The 19,401-nt window shown below is 39.9% G+C and overlaps 1 protein-coding gene across 2 annotated transcripts in view; it reads left to right on the top strand.

Annotated features, from left to right (window-relative positions):
* The first annotated feature begins 5,816 nt into the window (after nucleotides 1–5,816).
* The window catches only part of AGPAT4 (1-acylglycerol-3-phosphate O-acyltransferase 4), a 67,395-nt gene continuing 53,810 nt past the window's right edge, over nucleotides 5,817–19,401 (top strand). The window contains exons 1-2 of one of the 2 annotated variants that reach the window (XM_026845475.1): nucleotides 5,947–6,047; nucleotides 14,309–14,381. Coding sequence is in view for 1 of the 2 variants with exons in the window: in XM_026845474.1 (XP_026701275.1) it covers nucleotides 5,870–6,047 (178 nt within the window). In the remaining variant the exon portion in view is untranslated. Of the gene's footprint in view, nucleotides 6,048–14,308; nucleotides 14,382–19,401 lie in introns of both variants that reach the window. The other variant, XM_026845474.1, reaches the window with a different exon arrangement.

The raw sequence follows: 19,401 nt of genomic DNA, 5'->3' as shown, positions 1-19,401 counted from the left end.
CTTTGTTCTTGTGCTCTCTGTAAAAGCAGAGGTGTATTCTTTACAAGATCTGTAGTTGTAGTCTTGAAACTTACAGATATTGAAGTACAAAATAGCATTGTTAATTGGCGGCAGTCTCTGCCAGGAGAGAGGTGTTCACTTTGCATATCACCGGTGTAACATTGTCTTTTCTTCTGTGTTCTCCTGGTCAGTTATTTTAAGCACAAGGAATTTGGATTTTTCAAACATGGGTTAGTATACAGGACACCAGACCTTTTGGCATCAAATGGGATGCACCTGTCCCAGAGTGGAAAAAGAATCTTGGGTCAAGAGTTAGCTGGGCTCATTGAGAGAGCTTTAAACTAGATTTGAAGGGAGAAGGAGACAAAACTGGAACTCCCAGACATAAATCCCAGGGTAGATTGCTAGAGTTTATGGGCATTGTGCCAGCAATGACCCTCATCCTGCTATCCCTGTGGAGGCAAGGGATGGAGACATGCAGCACAACAAAGATGCAAGGGATGCTGATGGATTAGTAACTGTGGTAACACCTGTGAAAGGTCAGACTGGACTTAGGACGTCTAAATGCAAAAAGGTGCTGGAGACATCAGCCCATCTGAAGTGCATGTATAGCAATGCACACAGCATGGGTAGCAAACAGGAGGGGCTTGAAGCCGTGATGCAACAGGAAAATTATGATGTAGTGGCTATCACAGAAACATGGTGGGATGTCTCCCATGACTGGAGTGTGCCAAGTGATGGCTGCAAGCTCTTTAAGAAGGATAGACAAGGAAGGAGATGTGGTAGCGTGTCGCTGTATGTTAGGGACTGTTATGATTGCTTTGAGCACAAGTTTATTGAAGACAGGGTGGAGTGTGTTTGTGTTAGATTCAGGAGGAAGGTTAACAGGGCAGATGTTGTAGTAGGAATCTACTATTGGCCACCCAACCAGGTCAGAGAAGTGGATGAAATGTTCTATAGGTAATTAGGAGAAATCTCATGATCACTCGCCCTTGTTCTTGTGAGAGACTTTTACTTCCCAGACATCTGCTGGAAATACAACACATCAGAGTGGGACCAGTCCTGGAGATTCCTGGAATGTGTGGGAGATAACTTCCTGACACAGCTGGTGAGTGAACCAACCAGAGAAGTTGCCCTGCTAGACCTCCTCTTTGTGAACAGAGAAGGACTGGTGGATAATGTGGTGGTTGGAGGCTGACTAGGGCACAGCAATCATGAAATAATAGAGTTCTCTATTTTTAGAGAGTCCAGAAGAGGGGGCAGCAGGACTGACATCCTGGACTTCCAAAGGGCTGACTTTGTGTTCTTTAGGCACCTGCTTGACAGTATCCCTTGGGAGGTGATCCTGAAGGGTATAGGGGCCCAGGAAGGCTGGGCGCTCTTTAAGAAGAAAGTCTTAATGGCACAGGAGCAGGCGGTCCCCAGGTGCTGTAAGAGAAGCTGGCACCAGAGAAGACCACCCTGGCTGAACAGGGAGCGTTGGCTGCAATTCAGGGAGAAAAGGAGAGTTTAAGGCCTTTGGAAGAAGTGGCTAGCCACTCACAGTGATTACAAAGATGCTGTGAGGCTATGCAGGGCAGAAATCAGGAGGTCTAAAGCCCAGATAGAAATTAATCTGGCTTCAGCTATCAAGGATAGCAAGAAATGTTTCAACAGTAAAAGAAGGACCAGGGAGAGCCTCCATCCCCTGCTAGACACGGGAGGAAACATGGTTAACAAGTGATGAGGAGAAGGCTGAGGTGCTTAATGCCTTCTTTGCCTCAGTCTTTATTAAGAAGACTAATTGTAATCAGGGAATCCAGCCTCCTCAGCCAGAAGACAGAAGTTGGGAGAATGACCCCCCCCGCAATCCAGGAGGAGAGACAGTCAGTGACCTGCTGCATCACACAGACATACACAAGTATATGGGACCAGATGGGATACACCCCAGGGTGCTGAAGGAGCTGTCTGGGGCACTCGCCAAGCCGCTTTCCATCATTTACCAGCAGTCCTGGCTGACCGGGGAGGTCCCAACAGATTGGAAGTCAGAAACTGGCTGCTTTTGGCTTGGATTGGGCACGCGCTTTGCTGTGTAAAAAACTGGCTGGATGGCCGGGCCCAAAGAGTCTCTTTAACCAAGTAACAAGTAACAGGACAAGAGGGAATGGCCTCAAATTGTGTCAGGGAAGGTTTAGACTGGATATTAGGAAGCATTTTTTTCCAGAAGGGGTTGTTAGGTGTTGGAATGGGCTGCCCAGGGAGGTGGTGGAGTCCCCATCCCTGGAGATGTTTAAGAGTAGAGTTGACATAGCACTGAGGGATGTGGTGTAGTTGGGAACTGTCAGTGTTAGGTTAATGGTTGGACTGGATGATCTTCAAGGTATTTTCCAACCTTGATGATTCTGTGATTCTGTGAAATGCTGAGAACAGTTGACTTAGAAAACACAGTGAATCTTGTTGAAGAATGAAACCCGGGGGGAAAAGAGGTAGAATGCATAGTCGTGGAGTTTGCTTTTAAACCTGATCCTGTGATCTCTTCATCACATGAATAAATGTGCTTGTTGACTTGCTCCCTAGACAGACATTTGAGGTTTGAGTCTTTTGTTTTATATCCAAAGGAAAACTTTTATTAAAGAATGTCCCTATCTAGTTTTGATGCTCTGGCTGGCTATTTTCTCCTAATCCATTTTAAGGGGTGTTTGATAGAAGAGAGCTTCTTGGCAATTCTCCGAGCTTAATAGCTTCCAAGAAAATGCATTGATTGGCCCTTTTGTTTTCAAAAGATTGCTGTAATTTTCACTCATCATCTATAAGGAAATCAGTGTAATTTATTAAACCAGCATCAAGGATTAAGAATTAAAGACCTGATTCTTCATCACTTAAACTGGTGTTAATGTTGATGTTACCCATGAGGAACTGTAGTAAGACAAAGAGCAAGTAGAAGTTCCTATGAACTCTTCAAAAGCAAGATTCTAGACCTCTTTCACAAGGCCGGAATTGATTCTTGAAAATAAATTTCTCCTTTTTTGTTGCTTGTACCAAGAATAAACTGTATTTCTTGGAGTCTGGGTAATGAAAACAATTCAGAAAGTATCATATTAATCTTCTAAGAATGAGCTTATGCAAACAGAACACTTAACTAGAAGTCTGTATACAATGTTTGGGTTGCAAATTTTGCAGGGAAAACAGCTTGTATTTAATCAGAAGAGAAAATTAAACTCTCTGGTCTCCCTGCTTTTCAGAAAAGCAAAATTTAAGTAGTGGCTCTAATTTCTTGTTCCTTTTACAAGCAAGTTAGGTTAGATGCATTTCACTAGTACTGCTTAAGTAGATTTAGTTTGCCTTTAAAATATGTCTTAGAAGGTTTACAGAATTGAAATTTGATGATTGAGGTACAAAAGCAAGGAATAAATTACTTTCAGACATTCCATTGTGGCTTCATAAAATTGCAAAACAGTAATTCTGTTTTATCAGGGTCATCTGATCTTTGTTTAGTTCTGTGAAGTTTTGTTTTAAACACACAGTGTGAAGTAAATGATTCATATAAACATAACATTTTAATGCAGTTTGATTACTATTACAGGGAAAAAAAAATGAATTGGTGGACTAATGTTCTGGTGAATTCTTTCTTGTCACAAAATCTGTCGATCAACTACTTACTACAGTAGACTTATGTTTATTATATCACATAGTGAATTTTTAGGTCTCCACTGTAAGTAGACAGTGCTTTTATCTTATATGTGGGGGGTTTTTTGTTTTGTTTTTGTTTTGTTTTGTTTTGTTTTGTTTTTAATCCAGTCCCTTAATGATCTCTGGGAATTACATTAGATTAAAGTGATTCTGTGGGATGGAATTAAACAGGCCAGCTAGCACAAAAAACTTTTGATCAATTTTAGCCAAGGATGCTAGGATAAACCCAGTCATCAGGGTTTCGGGCACTGCACAGTCATTTAAACCATCCGCTTGTAAGTAACTGGTTACTTCCATTCTGACTGACTGTTTTAAAGAAGTGATCTAATCCTGCTACTTGATGAGGTACAGTAGTCTGAATTAGAGAAGTGATATCATGTTTCTTTCACTGTAAACTAACTCAAAACTTGGGTTTGGTTTTTTTTTTCAAGGGATTGGCTCTCTCTTTAGAGTGGTGATGGAGGGGCTGGGGCATGAATCATTCATTGCAATGGTTCCTGATAGACAACATTTCTCATTCTACTTGGCCTTCAGTGAAAACAAAGCCTTTGGTCAAAGCCCATGCTAATAAATTGTCTGCCACCCTCAGAAACCTATCTTGAATAGAATGGTTGGTTAAAACTGGAAAAGCTTTTTGCAAGTATCATGACAGTAGTTACTACAATGAACAGAGGCCTGTTCTGCCGTTCTGAGCTACAGATGGTGTCTGCTTTGGTACTGAATAGTACAGCAAGATGAAGGGAACAGAGTCTGTCGTACACAAAGGGCACATTTTATCAGCTAAACAGTAGGTTTGGGACTGCCATAAATTCTTTATAAAAATTATACAACAATACAGAAATATTTTTTTTCTTAAGTTTTTCTTCATCTTCCCTGTAGTTGGAAACCTGGCTAAAAACTTCCTCTCATTTTGTAGCAATTCTTGTGTGTGCTCTTTGCTGTGGTAAGCATAGTCAGCAAGGGCAGTAAAATAAATGTTTCAGGACACTGATCTAGACCCAGTGCTTCACATAATGAGGTCTCATATAAACTAAAAGGATAGGCATAAAGATATTTTTCATCAGTTAATTCCCTGGGATGCTGACAGCTGCTGTTTTGTTATTGCCTATGACTGGCACATTCAGAAATACCATCTCAGGGTTTCCTCCCTGGGGAAACTCTCCTAAGCCTCGGAGGGAGAAACAGTGTAGGAATGGAAAAGGATGGTAGCACCTCCTGCTTAACTGTTTTCAAAATACTGGAGTGTTGTTTACTGAGAGATCTTCTAACAAATGAGACTGGTGTTGGTGGTAGTGATGGTGGAGCGGAGGTCAATACAGTACTTGGTAGGTCAGAATACTTGGCAGAGGACACTTTCTTGAGATGTTCAACTGCTGAGGTTGGACTGCTCCTTTCCAAAATTATACAAACGTTTTTTAAGTGACCTAAGAGTTGATTTTTTCTGGAAACGCTGCTGGTTCATGGATTATTACTGTTATCGATGTTTCCTTTCTGGGTTTATGAAGTGTAACTGACAGAATTACAGTGTTAAGGAATAATTGAATAAATTGTGTGTATTGTGCATAGCCAAGCTTTCATTCTCTTGCCAAAATCAACTGATATTTGAATGTGACAAGGGAACAAGCCAATAAAGCTAGAATTAAAGGGTTGCTCTTACCTCTTGATTGGGGAGCATGGCTGGCATAGCCTATAGAGAAAGGCACAGCTTCTAACTTAAGGCTCTAAAGCTTGTGTTTGCGATGGATCTGTTCTTCAAGATAGCAGAGGCCACAGCATATGTCTTATATTTTGATTTGAATTGTCTGTACTTCATAACTGGATTATTTTGCTCATATTTTATCAACAAAAGCTTGATAGAGGAGCATTGTAGTCCATGAAATGGAGCCATATGCTTGTGGGTTTTGCAGAATTAGAACTGAAATGTGAAAATTTGTTTCCAAAGCCAAATGTAAATTGATTCAGAAATATGGTGTTCTCCTTCTATGCTTACTTTTGCAAATACTGTCATCAGGCCTTTTTCTACAATAGAATTAACTTTCATTTTAGTGGGTTTAGTGTATTTAAGTGTAAAATGGGATGTCTGTATTAACAGTCTGTTTATAGAAATAAATGCACTCTGTAACTGCTGATACTGTTTGGTTTTGCAGGTTGTCTTCTGAATTTTGGGTCTGAAGGTACCCTCTTGTTTTCTCAGCAAATCATGGACATCGTTGGCTTTCTGAAGTCTCAATTCATTTGCCACCTTCTGATCTGCTACATATTTATAGTGTCAGGACTGATCATTAACTTCATTCAACTCTTTACACTTATACTTTGGCCAATCAACAAGCAGCTGTTCAGGAGGATCAACTGCAGGCTGGCATACTGCATTTCAAGCCGTAAGATTTCATTTTGTTTTTTAAAGTATTTTCATATTTTGTCTTGAGGGAAATGGTAGAAAAGTTTTGAAACAGGATTCAAAGTAACCTATATAAAGGTCATTACTACTTCTTAACAGCACTTGCATTTGTGTGAAGAAGTGTATGCTTTGTTGAAATGTCCTGTTCTGTTGAAATGTTTTGCTCTTTTATATAGGGATACTTGATTGACTCAGGATGTTGAAGGAAGAATGCCTCTCATTTGGCTATCCATCATGTTCCATTAAGCCACATGAGAAATATTGACCAAATTATAGCTGAACTTGCTGAGATGCATTATCTGTAGGCTTCAGTGTTAACAAGTCATTTCCAATGATGCTTTCAATCTTTTTAACATGCATGATTTTGTTAAGTGTTTCATGTGTGAATACTGTTCAGGACTGGGAAATAACAGTTAAAAAAAGGAAAAAGATTTGATTTCATGTGCTTCTGTCTTAAGCCAGTTGTAAACTTGTTTCGTTGAATAGGCATTTCAGACCTTAAGCTGCATTGGTATGTATTCCAATATATTCATATAGTTATCATGTAGAATACAGCAGGCACCCTGTAAGCATTGCAAGAAGCAGGGGTTGCAATTATTTTTATTTTCTGGGGGAGATGAGAGCATAAGATCAGGATATTATTTGTAGAAGTACCAGACCTTTGTAACTGCTGGGAGTCATGGCAGTTCACTGACACTTGGCTGAACAGATTATTCTAGTGGAATGAATGAGACCGTATCCATTAATTTCTTTTTCATGAGTAGGAGGTTGGTAGAATCTCCACCTGTCAACAGTGGGTGTGTAGTTTTGTTGCTATTATCAGTCTGCTTATATATTTTCTTTTAAAGAACTGTGAGTGCAGTTTCAGCACTGATTTATTGCAGTACAACTTTGGACTTCCACGTAATGGCTCTCAATTTACAGAAGAGATCATTCTCCACGGAAGCTGTTAAATAAATATGGTAATGTGACTGTGTTCAGTAGCTGGAGTGTGCTATTAAATGTGTCCACCTTCCAGAGAGATCCCCCTGGGCCTTTCTGAAACTCAAAAGTACTTTCTAAACATGAAACTGTTGCAAAGTGCATGCCGTTTGAGGCTTCCAAAAAGTGATTCAAGTCTGATGTCTCTGTCAATGCTGAGTGAGTTATGGATGGTTTCATACCAGGGAAAATAGCCCTCCAACCCAGCGTTTAATAATTGTGTTGCAAAATACAGCAAAGTGGTTTCTTTCAGGTCACCTGTTCTGCTACTAGGATCCTGAAAGGGAGAGCATTGTTAGTATTCACAGTGAACAGCTTGAGGGAGAAATCTACCACATGTCTCAAATTGGAGATCACTAGGGGTTATTTATCTCTCATCAGTGACTCTGATGTGCAACTATTCAAAGCATTTTTTTAAACACACTTTGACTTAAATTTCACACCTGCATCAGCATGTATAGGCCCAAATAAATTGGGGGTGCCTTTTCATTATTTCTGTAATAGAGAGGATGTTCCTGCTGAAAAGTTTCGTTTTTGCTGTCCATGTGTATGTCAAGTGTAGTGAATTTGCAAGTACAATTCATTTGTATGTACTGTGTTGGTTTTAACCCTGCCGGGACCAGACACCACATTGCCGTTGTCCCTCCCCCATCCTCGGACACAAGTAGGGCACAAACCCCAGGTTAAAATAAGAAGAAATTTAATACAACAGTGTAATAAACAATCTGAACAACAACAGTAGCAATGATAACAATAATAAACAGTAATAACAGTAAAAAAGACAAAAGATAGAGAAATACCGCAATGGATACAGACAGCTCGCTTGCGTGCTCCCCGCGACCAAAGCCACAAAGGAAAGCTTCCTGTGCTGCCGCGCTGGACCTGATCTCAGTATGGTATGAATAACCTGGCTGGAGATCCCTTCTCCTGCTGGGGAAACTTAACCCTATCCTAGCTGAACCAGGACATGTACAAACAGTGTCATGAATATGGCTAGGTTTTTACCTTTTGCCTGGTAACATGGTATATGTTTGAAGCCATGGAATATAGAAGATACTGTAAAGCTGTATACAAGTGTATATATATATATATATATATATATAGGTATGTTGTTATTATTTTTCATGCAATCTATTCTACCCTGTTCTTCCTTTTGGCTACTTTGTGCAGAGACATCAGCTACTTTAGAGTCTCCAGACTGAATTTTTTAGCTGCCCTCAATCTAGTCTCCTCTATACTGCAGGCTGGTAACTGTGTACAAGTCTTAGTAATACTGCGTGCTTGTCCATGCTTGGGCAGATGGCTTTGTTCTCAGAGTTGCTGATCTAGTCTTCAGTGTTGATGCCACTGGAAAAGCTTGTGTTGTGAGATTTTTTGTCCAGTCATGCTCAGAACAAACTATCTCTAGGTTAAAGACAGTTATTTTAGCTTTACAACAGAGAGAGTGTGATATGAGTCACCCTTATCTGAGTGATAGTTGAAAAGGGGAAAATGATAGTTAATAAAAAAAAGTATTTGGGTGAACTGAAGAATGCAGTAGACCAGTTAATCAGAATGGATGTGTTTCTGTAGTACTGTAAGTATGAGATACAGTGCCTTTTGGGGGCCATTGGTTTGCTGACTAATAACTCAGGTTGGGTCTGTATGGTTCTGATGAAAGTCAGGGAAACAGCCTACAGTTTGAGACAATGAAGCTTAGCCTTGGAGAATGTAAAGAGGCATGTACTTTGCAATGGTTGCAAGCATCGTGTTGCTTTGAGTAGCTGGTACAGCCTGAGTCAGCAAGTCAACCAAACTGAGATACAGCGGTTTAATTTAATAGTGGAATGAAAGTGGCAGTGGCCTTTAGATTTTCAAATTCAGTCAATTTCTATTTGATGTCAAAGGTAGCGATAAATGATTCCATAAAATCAGGAGAGAGTGTTTCATATTTGACACTAAGCTCTTTGGGAAAGTTTTTTGTGTATTTCAAGTAGCGGAGGAGTTTTCTTCTACCCTTTTTCTTCCTATCTCCTTTCTAATATAAGAACATAATATTTCTCCACATGCAATGTTTGCTGTCATACTGCATATGGGAAGCTAAACTGATACCATGATTAATGATTTGTCCTCACTTCAGTAGTCCAGCTTGATTTGGGAGTGCTTATCAGTTCACATGAATCAAGCCAGACTAGCTCAAGTATAGAATCACAGAATCATTTAGGTTGGAGAAGACCCTTACAATCATCAAGTCCAACCATAAACCTAACAGTGCCAAGTTCACTGCTAAACCATGGAGCTTTTAATGGAACAGAGCAGTTGTAATGACACACATCAAATTACCTTCAATAATCGGTGTTGAAAAGTTGTCTTTCTTCAAACTGATTGTGCATCCTGCGCTGGTCAGATAGGGTGAGTTTGGCTTCTCTACTGACCTGTTTTATTATGCATTAGCATTGGGGAGAACTTTGTAATGACAGTGTTGCAAACAAAAAAGTACTGGTTCTGATAAACTGCCAAATTTTCTGCCACGGCTTTTTCTGAAATTTGGATTGGGTAGATGTTCTCTAGTTGCAGATTAGAAGTCTTGTTCAGCTTGAGTCTCCTGCTCCCCACAAGGGTGTGTTAGCCTTTCACCATATTGCACTTTGGGTTGCTTTTATATGTGCAAGATGCTTTTCATGTTTTACTATGAATAAACTCTTCCTGTTTGATCCTATTTGACAAATATGCACAAGGTAATGGTTAGTTCTACTTTTCCTTCCTCTGTATGTCTCAACCTTTACTGGAGAGTGTTAGCTGCAGAGTGTGGACATTCAGCTTGAAAAGAGCAGACATTTGTTTGTGTTGGTCTTGAAATGAGCTAAAAGACTAGTAAGGGTTACACACCTTCTGTTGTGTTTTAAGTTTAAAGAAACACAACAAAAAAACCCAAAAAGCCAAAGCCTTTGGACTTCTAACTTTCAGAAAATATTTTCTGACTCCAAGTATAGATTCACTGACTGGTTCAACTACCTGTTCATCACACTTTTGTAAAATGACAACCCTGTTAAACTCTCCCTAATACTGAACTCTGCAGAGTGCACCTCTGAGAAGGAAATTGAACACTACAAACTTCAACAAGGTGGTAACAATAACAATTTTAAAAATAAGTGTGCTTGGAAGATAGCATTAGAACACAGGTTGCGCAAGCAATCAGTCTTACTTATTATTTTAAAATAGTTTAGGGACATTTTGTCCTCAGTCTCTTTTTCCAAAAGACTGAGAGACAAGGTGTATGCCAAGAAAGGAAGCACTTAGTGAGTGTGGCATACGTCACAGTTCTCATGGGTCCTGTTTGAGCCTGAATTGGAAGGGGTGGGAATACACCTCCTTCCCCTTATCTCAGAACAACAAATGACCGCGAAGGGTATGCATGGCTTTTCTGCGCTAGCTTGTGAAGTTGGCCAAACACCTAGAGGGAACAGGTTGTCTTGGGTATTAGTGCCACGCGTGCACGTAGCTGCATAGCTTGCTGGGGCAGTAGGAAAGTGATTTGTAGTTTCTGAAGCAGTTTGTGCTTGGTAGGCTGGTGCACTGCTAACCCCGGGCTGGGCAGAGCGTGCCAAGTGCCAAGACTATGAGAATACAATATACATATTTAGGACAAATGGCTTCTTTGGTGCTGGGTGTATTTACTCAGGAAAATATTTTCCTGTGAGTGGAGCAGTGGTTTATAACTTATCCTCTTGCTGCCACTGTGTTGGAAAATCAGCTGTTTCTTGTGCTGAGATTCACCTTGTGCTCCCAGGGTGAGTGGCGGACTGGCCTCCCGCTGACTCTCTGCACAAGGTGAACTTTGCATGAACAAAAGATCTGCAACAATGGCATAGTGTGGACAGGTGCATAAGGGCTTTAAAAGCAATTGACTTAGCTTCTAATCTGCCTGCATAAATAAATTATTGTAGTACTAATACCTGTTCTTGTTCTATGAAAGGGGTGTTATTACACCTCTGGGTAAAGTTACACTATGTAGGCTGCAGTTTGTAAATCCCTCTGAGGGGAAGGCCCTTCTTTGCATGAAAGAGGCACCCTGATGCCAGCTCATTGACTGCAGCAAAAACAAGATGGAAAGTGATTCTTCTTATTACTGCGCTTTCTAGAAACAAAACCAGAGGAAATTGAGAACTGCTTCAAGTTCATCATCTTGGCTGACTGTTATGAGGCAGTAAAGCTAATTCCTTCCACTTACAACTATAGGCTTTGCAATGTGAGAACTGGGCATCCAGATAAGGCTCTGTGGTAGTATGTGGGCCATACTTATCCTCAAGATTATTCTGTTTCCCTTCACGGAACCCACTGCCCACTTGGAGTTCAGAGGAGCCCTTGGCCATTTTGCTTGTTGTTCATACCAAGGTGGTGCTGAGGCAGAGAGGATAATTTTCTCCTGGTACAGTTGAATAGGTGGGAAGGAGTGTGAAGTGAGGGTCCTGGAGAGACAGGGCTTTCTTCTTCCTCCACTTCCCTCTACCATCGTCCTCCACTGCGGAAGAAGCAGTCTGCTGTTGTTCAGAATATGCCACAGTGTCCTTAATATAATCCTGTAGTGTTTGATTTATAAATCAAACTGGGTTATGCTTGTCAACATAGATGTAGCAAAGAGCTCTCTTATCCTCATTGCAACATTGTTTTTAGTAATGTGTGCAAAGTGTTTTTTTCTCAAGAGCAACTTGTCCATATAAGCCTTTGTTATCTTGGTTCCACACACAACATCTGTACAAAGACTATGAAAACTTTACAACATACTGAGGGAAAATTAGAGACCAGGGTTGATAGCCATACAAAAAGGAAATGTTGATTTGAACCTTTGGAGAGCTAGACCATCACCTTAGCTTTATTGTTTACCCTCAAGACATGCCATGGAGATGACTGTCAAAATAGAGTGTACTAAGGAAATGCCCATGTAGTTTTAATCTAGATAAAGTCTGCTACTGAAGGCAGGATTAGTTACGGTAACATGGAGATCTGCGGAGGCAGTTGCCTGAGTACCTACCTGGGTGTTGAGGTGTTTGTTGCAGCCTTCACTGAGCTCCATGCTGCTGTGGCAATTTTATTCTCTGCACTTGGGCTACCTTGGGTATCTGTAGACAAACCATTGCTGTCTCTCTTCTCTGTAATGTAGTCTTAGGTTTCTTGCCATGTTTCCTACAAATCTGAAGTACTGTGCTGCTTCTAAGTTCCAATCATCCATGTTGATCATTGAGCTGTGTACAATGAGGTAGATGATTATCTCTCTCTGAGATCTACTTTTGTTAGAATGATGAGTATCGTTGAATCTTTGCATTCTTTTGCTCTCAAAAATTAAATTCACAGGAATATATTGTGCGTGACAGATTTTGTTAAATATAAAATATGCTTGGAAAAGAGTGTGTGTATATATATATCACCATATGGTAATGCTTGATTTTCTGACTTTGTCTTCCGTTTATTATAAGTAATACTTAACACTGCATCATAAAAAAGATGTAGTGAAAAATGAGCAAAGTGACAGGAGTGATCTCAGCTTTTCTTGCTAGCAGAGACAATAGAATGTGAGAAAGTAGTATCTGATTTACTGAAGCCATCAAAGTAGGGGCAGCAGGAGGTATTCCTCTGACTTAAAATATGACAAGTTATGAACCCTTCTGTAGCAGTATAATAGTGTTAGCTTCTACAACTAGATTGCATTTTAGTGTTTAAAAAAAGTAATTCCATTAATGTGGGGCAAGTCTGTGCTCCATTTTTAAACAGTCTGTGTATCTAAATTTTATGACTTCAAGGTTTTGCTTTTGTTTGCCCAAAACATACTGGTTGTCAGCAGTCTTGGGAGGAGCTCTCCAGATTGTACTCTTTTGAGAGCATGTATGTACAAAATGTATCAGTATTTGATCAAAGTAATGCTGAGAGATCAGTAGATTAAATGTTTCAAGCTATGAAGTACGCAGCAGCCTGTATTGGTGTAAAGCTCTGGCTTGATTTTTTTCTGGGGTCTGAGTCATCTTCTAGGGGTGGAGGATCAGAAAACAGGGATGTATGCCATAATACTGAAATATGAACCTCTTGACTCTTCAAGTGATAGGTGGTATAATGCCATCTGTAAAATCAGTCAGGATCTATTTTAAGAGTAGCAGGGAAGTCACAACTTTTTTGTTTGTGGATGTGATTTTGAAATGTTTTCTTTCTGTTGCTGAGAAATCTCTTGTCATATAGTTGCATGTGCCCCAGTATCCTACTGTTGTCCACAAGCATGTTTGTGCATGACCGCATGTGAGCATACACAGTTTCCTTCTGTTAGATCATGTTTGCTCATATGGTTGATTTCCCTTTTGAAGCCTTCCAAAGGGTCCAGTTAGATCTCTATCACTCTGTAATGAGTTTTGCCCTCAAAAACTATTAGTTTCCTTTGCTTTCACAATGTAGATGTTCTGTTAGAGTAGAAATCATCTGAAGTGTCATCTACTCTAATTTGTTAACACCTTCCTCCAGCCTGCTTCCTAATACCCTTTTATACCTGTTGGGTACTTGTGGCAGTGCTGCTGGTTTTCTGTACAGTTCCCCACTGAGACCAAACCTTGAACCTCTGTACCTTGAAAAGACTGAAGGAGCCAATCATTGCAGCAGGTTCTCCATTATTTTTCTCATAGAGTAAGATAATGTGTTTGTTCTCTGCATCCATCACAGCTTGAACTCCCTTTTTTCCAGATTGTGTTAGTGGAATTATATTCATCACTATGAATAAGTCCTCTGCAGTGCCTAGCACATGCCTCCGTATTTCTCCTACTACCATTAACTTGCTGTATCAACTAATAACATTTCAGTCCCTCTCATTTAATGCCACTTGCAGGGATTGTTATCTGGTTTTCATAGTGGTTCAGGTATTGACAGCGAGCTTTAGCGGATCAGCCAGGACTGTATACTGATTGCAGGCATGCTTTGACATCACAGTGCTGTTCTGTTCATGAAGGTGTGATTGAATGACATCAGTGCGTGACCTTTACTGGACTTCCTAATTCAATATAAAAGGGATATGGTCTGTTATAATCAGCTCTTAGTTTAGGAGGAAGGGCCTATTTTCTGGAAAAATGGATGTGAAAAAACTTTTGATAATGATGCTTTCTGTCCAAGACTGGTGAAGAGCTAGAGAGGTGCTTAGTGTGATCTTTAATGAAAAGAGCATCTTCACCGTCACTGATACTACTTTGCTGTTGTTGGAGTCTTTATAGAGGTTGCTTGTCTTCATTTTCCTTTTTTCTTTTGCCTCAGATTCCTGATCTGAAGAAGGGTGATGGTGATAGCCTGCAGACTGGAGAGTGGGATGGCAGGGAAGCAATAGAAGGTGAACCATGTTCTCTTTGGTGTCTGGCATCTCACATCACAAAGTTCCTAGCACCTCTTGTTAAGTATTAGATCTGGCCAGCAAGCTTCCTAGATTCCTGAACTTGGGGTAAATCTAGAGAGTTTGTATGAAAGTACTTCCATCTGACACGACATAACTCAGGAACATGATATCTAATGATCTAAGTCATAGCACAGAATATCAAGACATTAATGTTTGTACAAGTTTGTTGCTACAGTTGTTAATTCATTAAGGGTGAATATCACAGTCAGAGGATCAAATTATTTATAAGAGAAATTGTGTATTTGTAGAAACCCCATTTTAGCTATAGGTCTGATTTTAATTGCTAAAATGGTAATAAATCTGAAGGATAGCCTCTTGATCGTATGTAACCTTCCTGCAAAGATGCAGAGAGTAGCTCATTGATCAACATCACCAGTTACAAGCAAATACAAACTAGCAGTGATCCAGCTCTGTCTGGGGAAGAACACTACCTCCATAGGCAGAATTACTGGGGGAGTTTTGAATTCCCCTGTGTTTGGTCAGGGAATAGATCTACTGGTGTAACATCCAAGTGAGGTGCAGTGTCTCATTTGCTATTGGTTGGCTACATCTTCTAACCCCCTGCTCCCTTTTGTGCAATGTGCACCACTGAAAGGGTATAAACCTAGGTGATTCTCCCTCTCCCAAAAGCATGAAAGTCACATAGCAGCAAGTTGTTGTGGAATAGGTTTTTGGGTTTGTCCTGCATTAGGGATTTCAGCAGCTGGTTGGGTGAAAGTATCTGGTGTCTGACTAACTTTTTGCAGAAGAATTTTCAGTCCACTGGGAAACAATACTTCCTTTCAGCAGGTACTTGAGGTTTTTCAGGGTGACACTCGAGATGAAAGTGCTTCTGAGTGCACATGCTTGGTACTCCTCTGTGGCTGTATGGTTATTTCCAGTGACTTGTTTGCAACCTTCAGGTTAAGGCTTTTTACTTGAGCATTATGTTGTTTTCTCACTTTAGAAACTGTTGCAAGGTTACAGGGTCATTTTGGGCAATCTAAATGTAGGTTTCTGAATTTCCTTTACGTCCATCTTGGCATAGTCTCAGCTTAAACATATTTCTTCCAACCCCATGTTCAGAAGTAGGAATCCTTTAACTCTGCATAAGAAACCAAATAGAAATGTGTGCAAAACAACTATTTCATCTGCTTGGTTTTGGAGAGGTAGTTACCCTTTTGCCAGACTCATTTTGGTTCTTGCTGAAATAGTGTTTAAAAAAAACCAAAAAGGAACCACAAAGAGATTACAGTGCAGTTGTGGGTAGATTATTTTGCTCTTCTGTTAACTGACTTTTATTAGTATTTTACATCTATGTGCTTTTTCTGTACTCAAGCAAATTTCATTAGAGTGTCAATAACTATCATTTCCTTGCTTTTGTGGTGTTAAAGAAGCGGGAAGTATACTTCAGTGTGATTATTCTTCAGTTCACCTTAGCTGTGTTTCTAAACTGAATCTCAGGTATATTGCATTTCTGAGTGTGGGGTTTTCTTTGAAAACTAAAAACCAAATGAGCTTCCTAATACATGAGGGGTTTTCCATTGTACGTAAATTTCTTACTGCTTGTTGGTATGTATGTGGCTCTGTTAAAAGAAAAAGATCCATGAATCAATATGTACTGCTAATGAAGTACCATTATGTTCTGCTGATGAATGTATCTGCTGCCTGTGTTAGGTAAGGAAATACAGAGAGTGATTGCACAGACTTAATTTCTCGCTGTCACTTCTACAGAAGCTTACCCTTGGTTTTTGGGAAAGCGTGGGAGCTCTGCAGCTGTGAGGCTTTTTGACAGGGGCTCTCATTAATATAACTTTACTGCTGTAGGGAGTTCCTTTCCTGTACCACCCTCCAATGCTGTGGAGAGTCTTTTATTGGATTTTAAAAACTTTTTTCTTAAAGCAAGCTAACTCATACCATTCTCTGACAGTTTCCAGGCTTTTCCCCAAGCTCATACAGTGTCTCACCTAAAGATGTGCAATGTGTTAATACTCTGCAGTTTGCTGCAGACCCTATATTGGCAAGCTAGCTATAGAGAACTAAAGAATCTGTTACTTCCTTCAAACTGTTTATCTGTAGGGTTTATGCGATAGACTTTCATAATGCTGTTATTTGTACAAAGACAAAAGATAGGGAGGGGGATGTTAACCTTGCAGTATTTAGAAAAGTGCTTTTATTGGCTTGATTGGGTTATATTTTCAGAAATTGAATACAAACTGATCTCAGCTGAATTTTTATCAATGAGTTGTCCTACCCAGCAAAATATAGCAATTAAAGTTTTAGTATTTGAACATGTATTGCCTTTTGTGCTCTTAAAGAAAGAGGAAGATTCACAGACAAAATAGCTGACATACCTCTTTAGTTTCAAGATGTTCTTAGTCTATCTAGAGTATAAAATTGAGACCACAGTACATTTTAGTACAACTGTATTTTCAGTATTTTTTTAAAATGCTAAGAGTTCAGAAAATTTCTGGTTGGATTGATGCTTAGCATGGAGTTTGTTTTTCTTGTGTCTTCATAGGCTCTGATTCAGTGCTAGAAATCTTCATTCATGCCTAAAATTCAGGGTTTCCTGAAAGGTGATTTAAATTTCCCTAGTTGTAAGGTGATAGTTTATAGCTTCCTATAGGTGCATGCAGTCCGCAGGTGAGAATCAGAAAAGCTGGAATGGCAGATGCATGAGTCTCTGAGATACAGATTTTATTCTGATAAGAAGTGATATATTTCTTCATGTGGAAAGTCAATGATGGTTGATAAATAGACTATTACGCAAGCGTGGGTGAGCAGAAGGGCAAACGATGTCCCAGGAGCATCCCAAGCTGTGTGGGTTACACTATTGGATTTAGTGACTTCAGGTTAATGGGAAAGACTGGGCCTGGTATGTGCTGCTAGTCGATGTATGTGCCATGTAAATAAGTCCTTGAAAAGCTATTTTTCTATGTTGGAAACATGGGAATTGGACCTCTATTAAGAGCAGTGGTATGCTAAGTTCTTCCTGTGCTATGTAGGATATTGGAGTGCTGTAGTAATCTTCAGAACTGTTTTTCAAAGACATTTCCTGTCAACAATATGAGAAGGTTGAAAATACTGTTGAGTATCCCAAATGGGGTGAGAATGAATGCTGTCTCTGTGCTTCATACAAAGAGTAAGAGTGAGGATGCTGGAGTCTCTCCTTTATTTCCAGCTTGTGTCATTAATTTGTTGCTGTAGAAATGTCCTGTAATCATGATCACATTTTTAAACAGGGAGGACCAAAAAAGGGATAGGAAGGTTGTCTGCTCTTATGTATGAGCAGTACCTGTTGCAGGTGGGTACTTTGGAAGGATGTCTTTCTTGAAAATACGAAAAATAATCTTATAGAAGAAACGTGTGGGACCAACTTGTCTGTCTGGAAGGGCACTTCTACTGAATTCTGGTATTACAATTGGAAGCTCATTCCTGCTACTCCCTTTGGTGCTTCATTAGGTCTTCAATAAAGAGAGGTGTGCTGGCCTTTGGGGGCAGTCCTGGGGGACCAAGGATCAGGAGGAAATGCCTCCTTGATTGTTATCTGCAGGGACTGGTCCTTTTGCTACTAGGAACAGCTGGTTTGTTGAAACATAGGAGTATTGATAAATTCCTTGGGGAAGAAGGATAAGAGGAGCCTTCAAATATGAGGCAAATATCTCTGACACGTGGCTGTTTAATAATTAATTTCCCCAAAGGGTTTGAAAAGAGCATTTCAAAACACTGACTACTGCAGATCTGTATGTGTGTTAAACCCGTTGTACTTGTCAGGCTGGCTTTGTTCCACACGCTGTGTAACTTGGAGAGAAGAAGCTGTTTTGTAGGCAGATTGTGTAGGGATAAAAGACAGAAATGAAATGTTTGAAGTGTGCAGCTGTTTTTTCTGAAGGGAGGGTTGTTTTTAACTTTCAGCATGGGGATAGTTTAAAAGGAACAGCAGAAAAAGAAATGAACAAAACTTGTTTCTGTATTCCTCCACCCATCTAGCTCAGGAATGCACTAGACAAGACAGCATCAGTTGAAACCTCTTGTTTCAAGAATGCATGTTGCTGACTTAAAATTTCTTCTTCACCTGAAGAAAAAATGTGTTCTACATTTTATGGGCGTTACATTAGAGAGAATTGTATTTGGTCAAATTTGAATGGTCAGAGTGCATTTTGAGAGGGAAGGCAATATGGGAATGGGAACTGGGAAGTGAGATGGTGTGCCAGTACACATGCAGCAACTGAAAGGGTCCTGTGCAAGACTTGTGCCTAGATCAGAGCTGCTGGATCAAATACTAAGATGCATGCCTTAATGTACAGGTTTCAACCACAAGCTCTCAGTTCCTGTCATAGTCCCTAGGGGGATCTGAAATTTTCTTCACTTTCAGGATACGTTGAAGGCTTGTGCATTTAAGATCTTGCGTTAAATCTGATGCTGATCTTGGTTCCCAAAGCAATTACAGCTTGGCTGTGTTACAGGAACACAAGCTTGGCTGTATTAAACTGTCTCTAGTTTATCTCGTTTGGTGTGTTTCTTTTGAGAAAACATTGATGACATTCCATCAAAAAGGGTGAAACACTTTTTATCAGTAAAGTGTCTTCATTCTGTAAGAAAATGAAATGGATCGCCTTCATGGAGCTGAGGCATAGCAAGCGCCAGAACTATCATTGTGTAATGTCAGCCTTCAAAATTACAGTCATAATGTTTCAATAAAGCAACATATTTTTCACTTATTACACTAGCCACTTCATGCACATGTATATGCAGGTTTTAATTCTATGACTAAGCAAGCATTGAGGTTAAATTGCCAAGAAGATCAAACCACAGTTAAAGCTTTGGCTTTGTAATGGGTGTGATGAGTCTAATCCTTATTTTGTGTAACTCAGCATGGTGTAACAGTGACTACAGTGGAATCAAGGATTGTTTTTATGCCAGTTGAGGATCTGGCCAACTTAAGTAAAAGTCAGTGTATATTTGCTGTCTCTTA

This window comes from Athene cunicularia (genome assembly GCF_003259725.1).
Source record: "Athene cunicularia isolate RWA chromosome 3 unlocalized genomic scaffold, athCun1 chr3_part1, whole genome shotgun sequence".
Lineage (NCBI taxonomy): Eukaryota > Metazoa > Chordata > Aves > Strigiformes > Strigidae > Athene > Athene cunicularia.
Note: the sequence above shows the minus strand (reverse complement) of the source record. Positions and strands in the feature narration are given on the sequence as shown.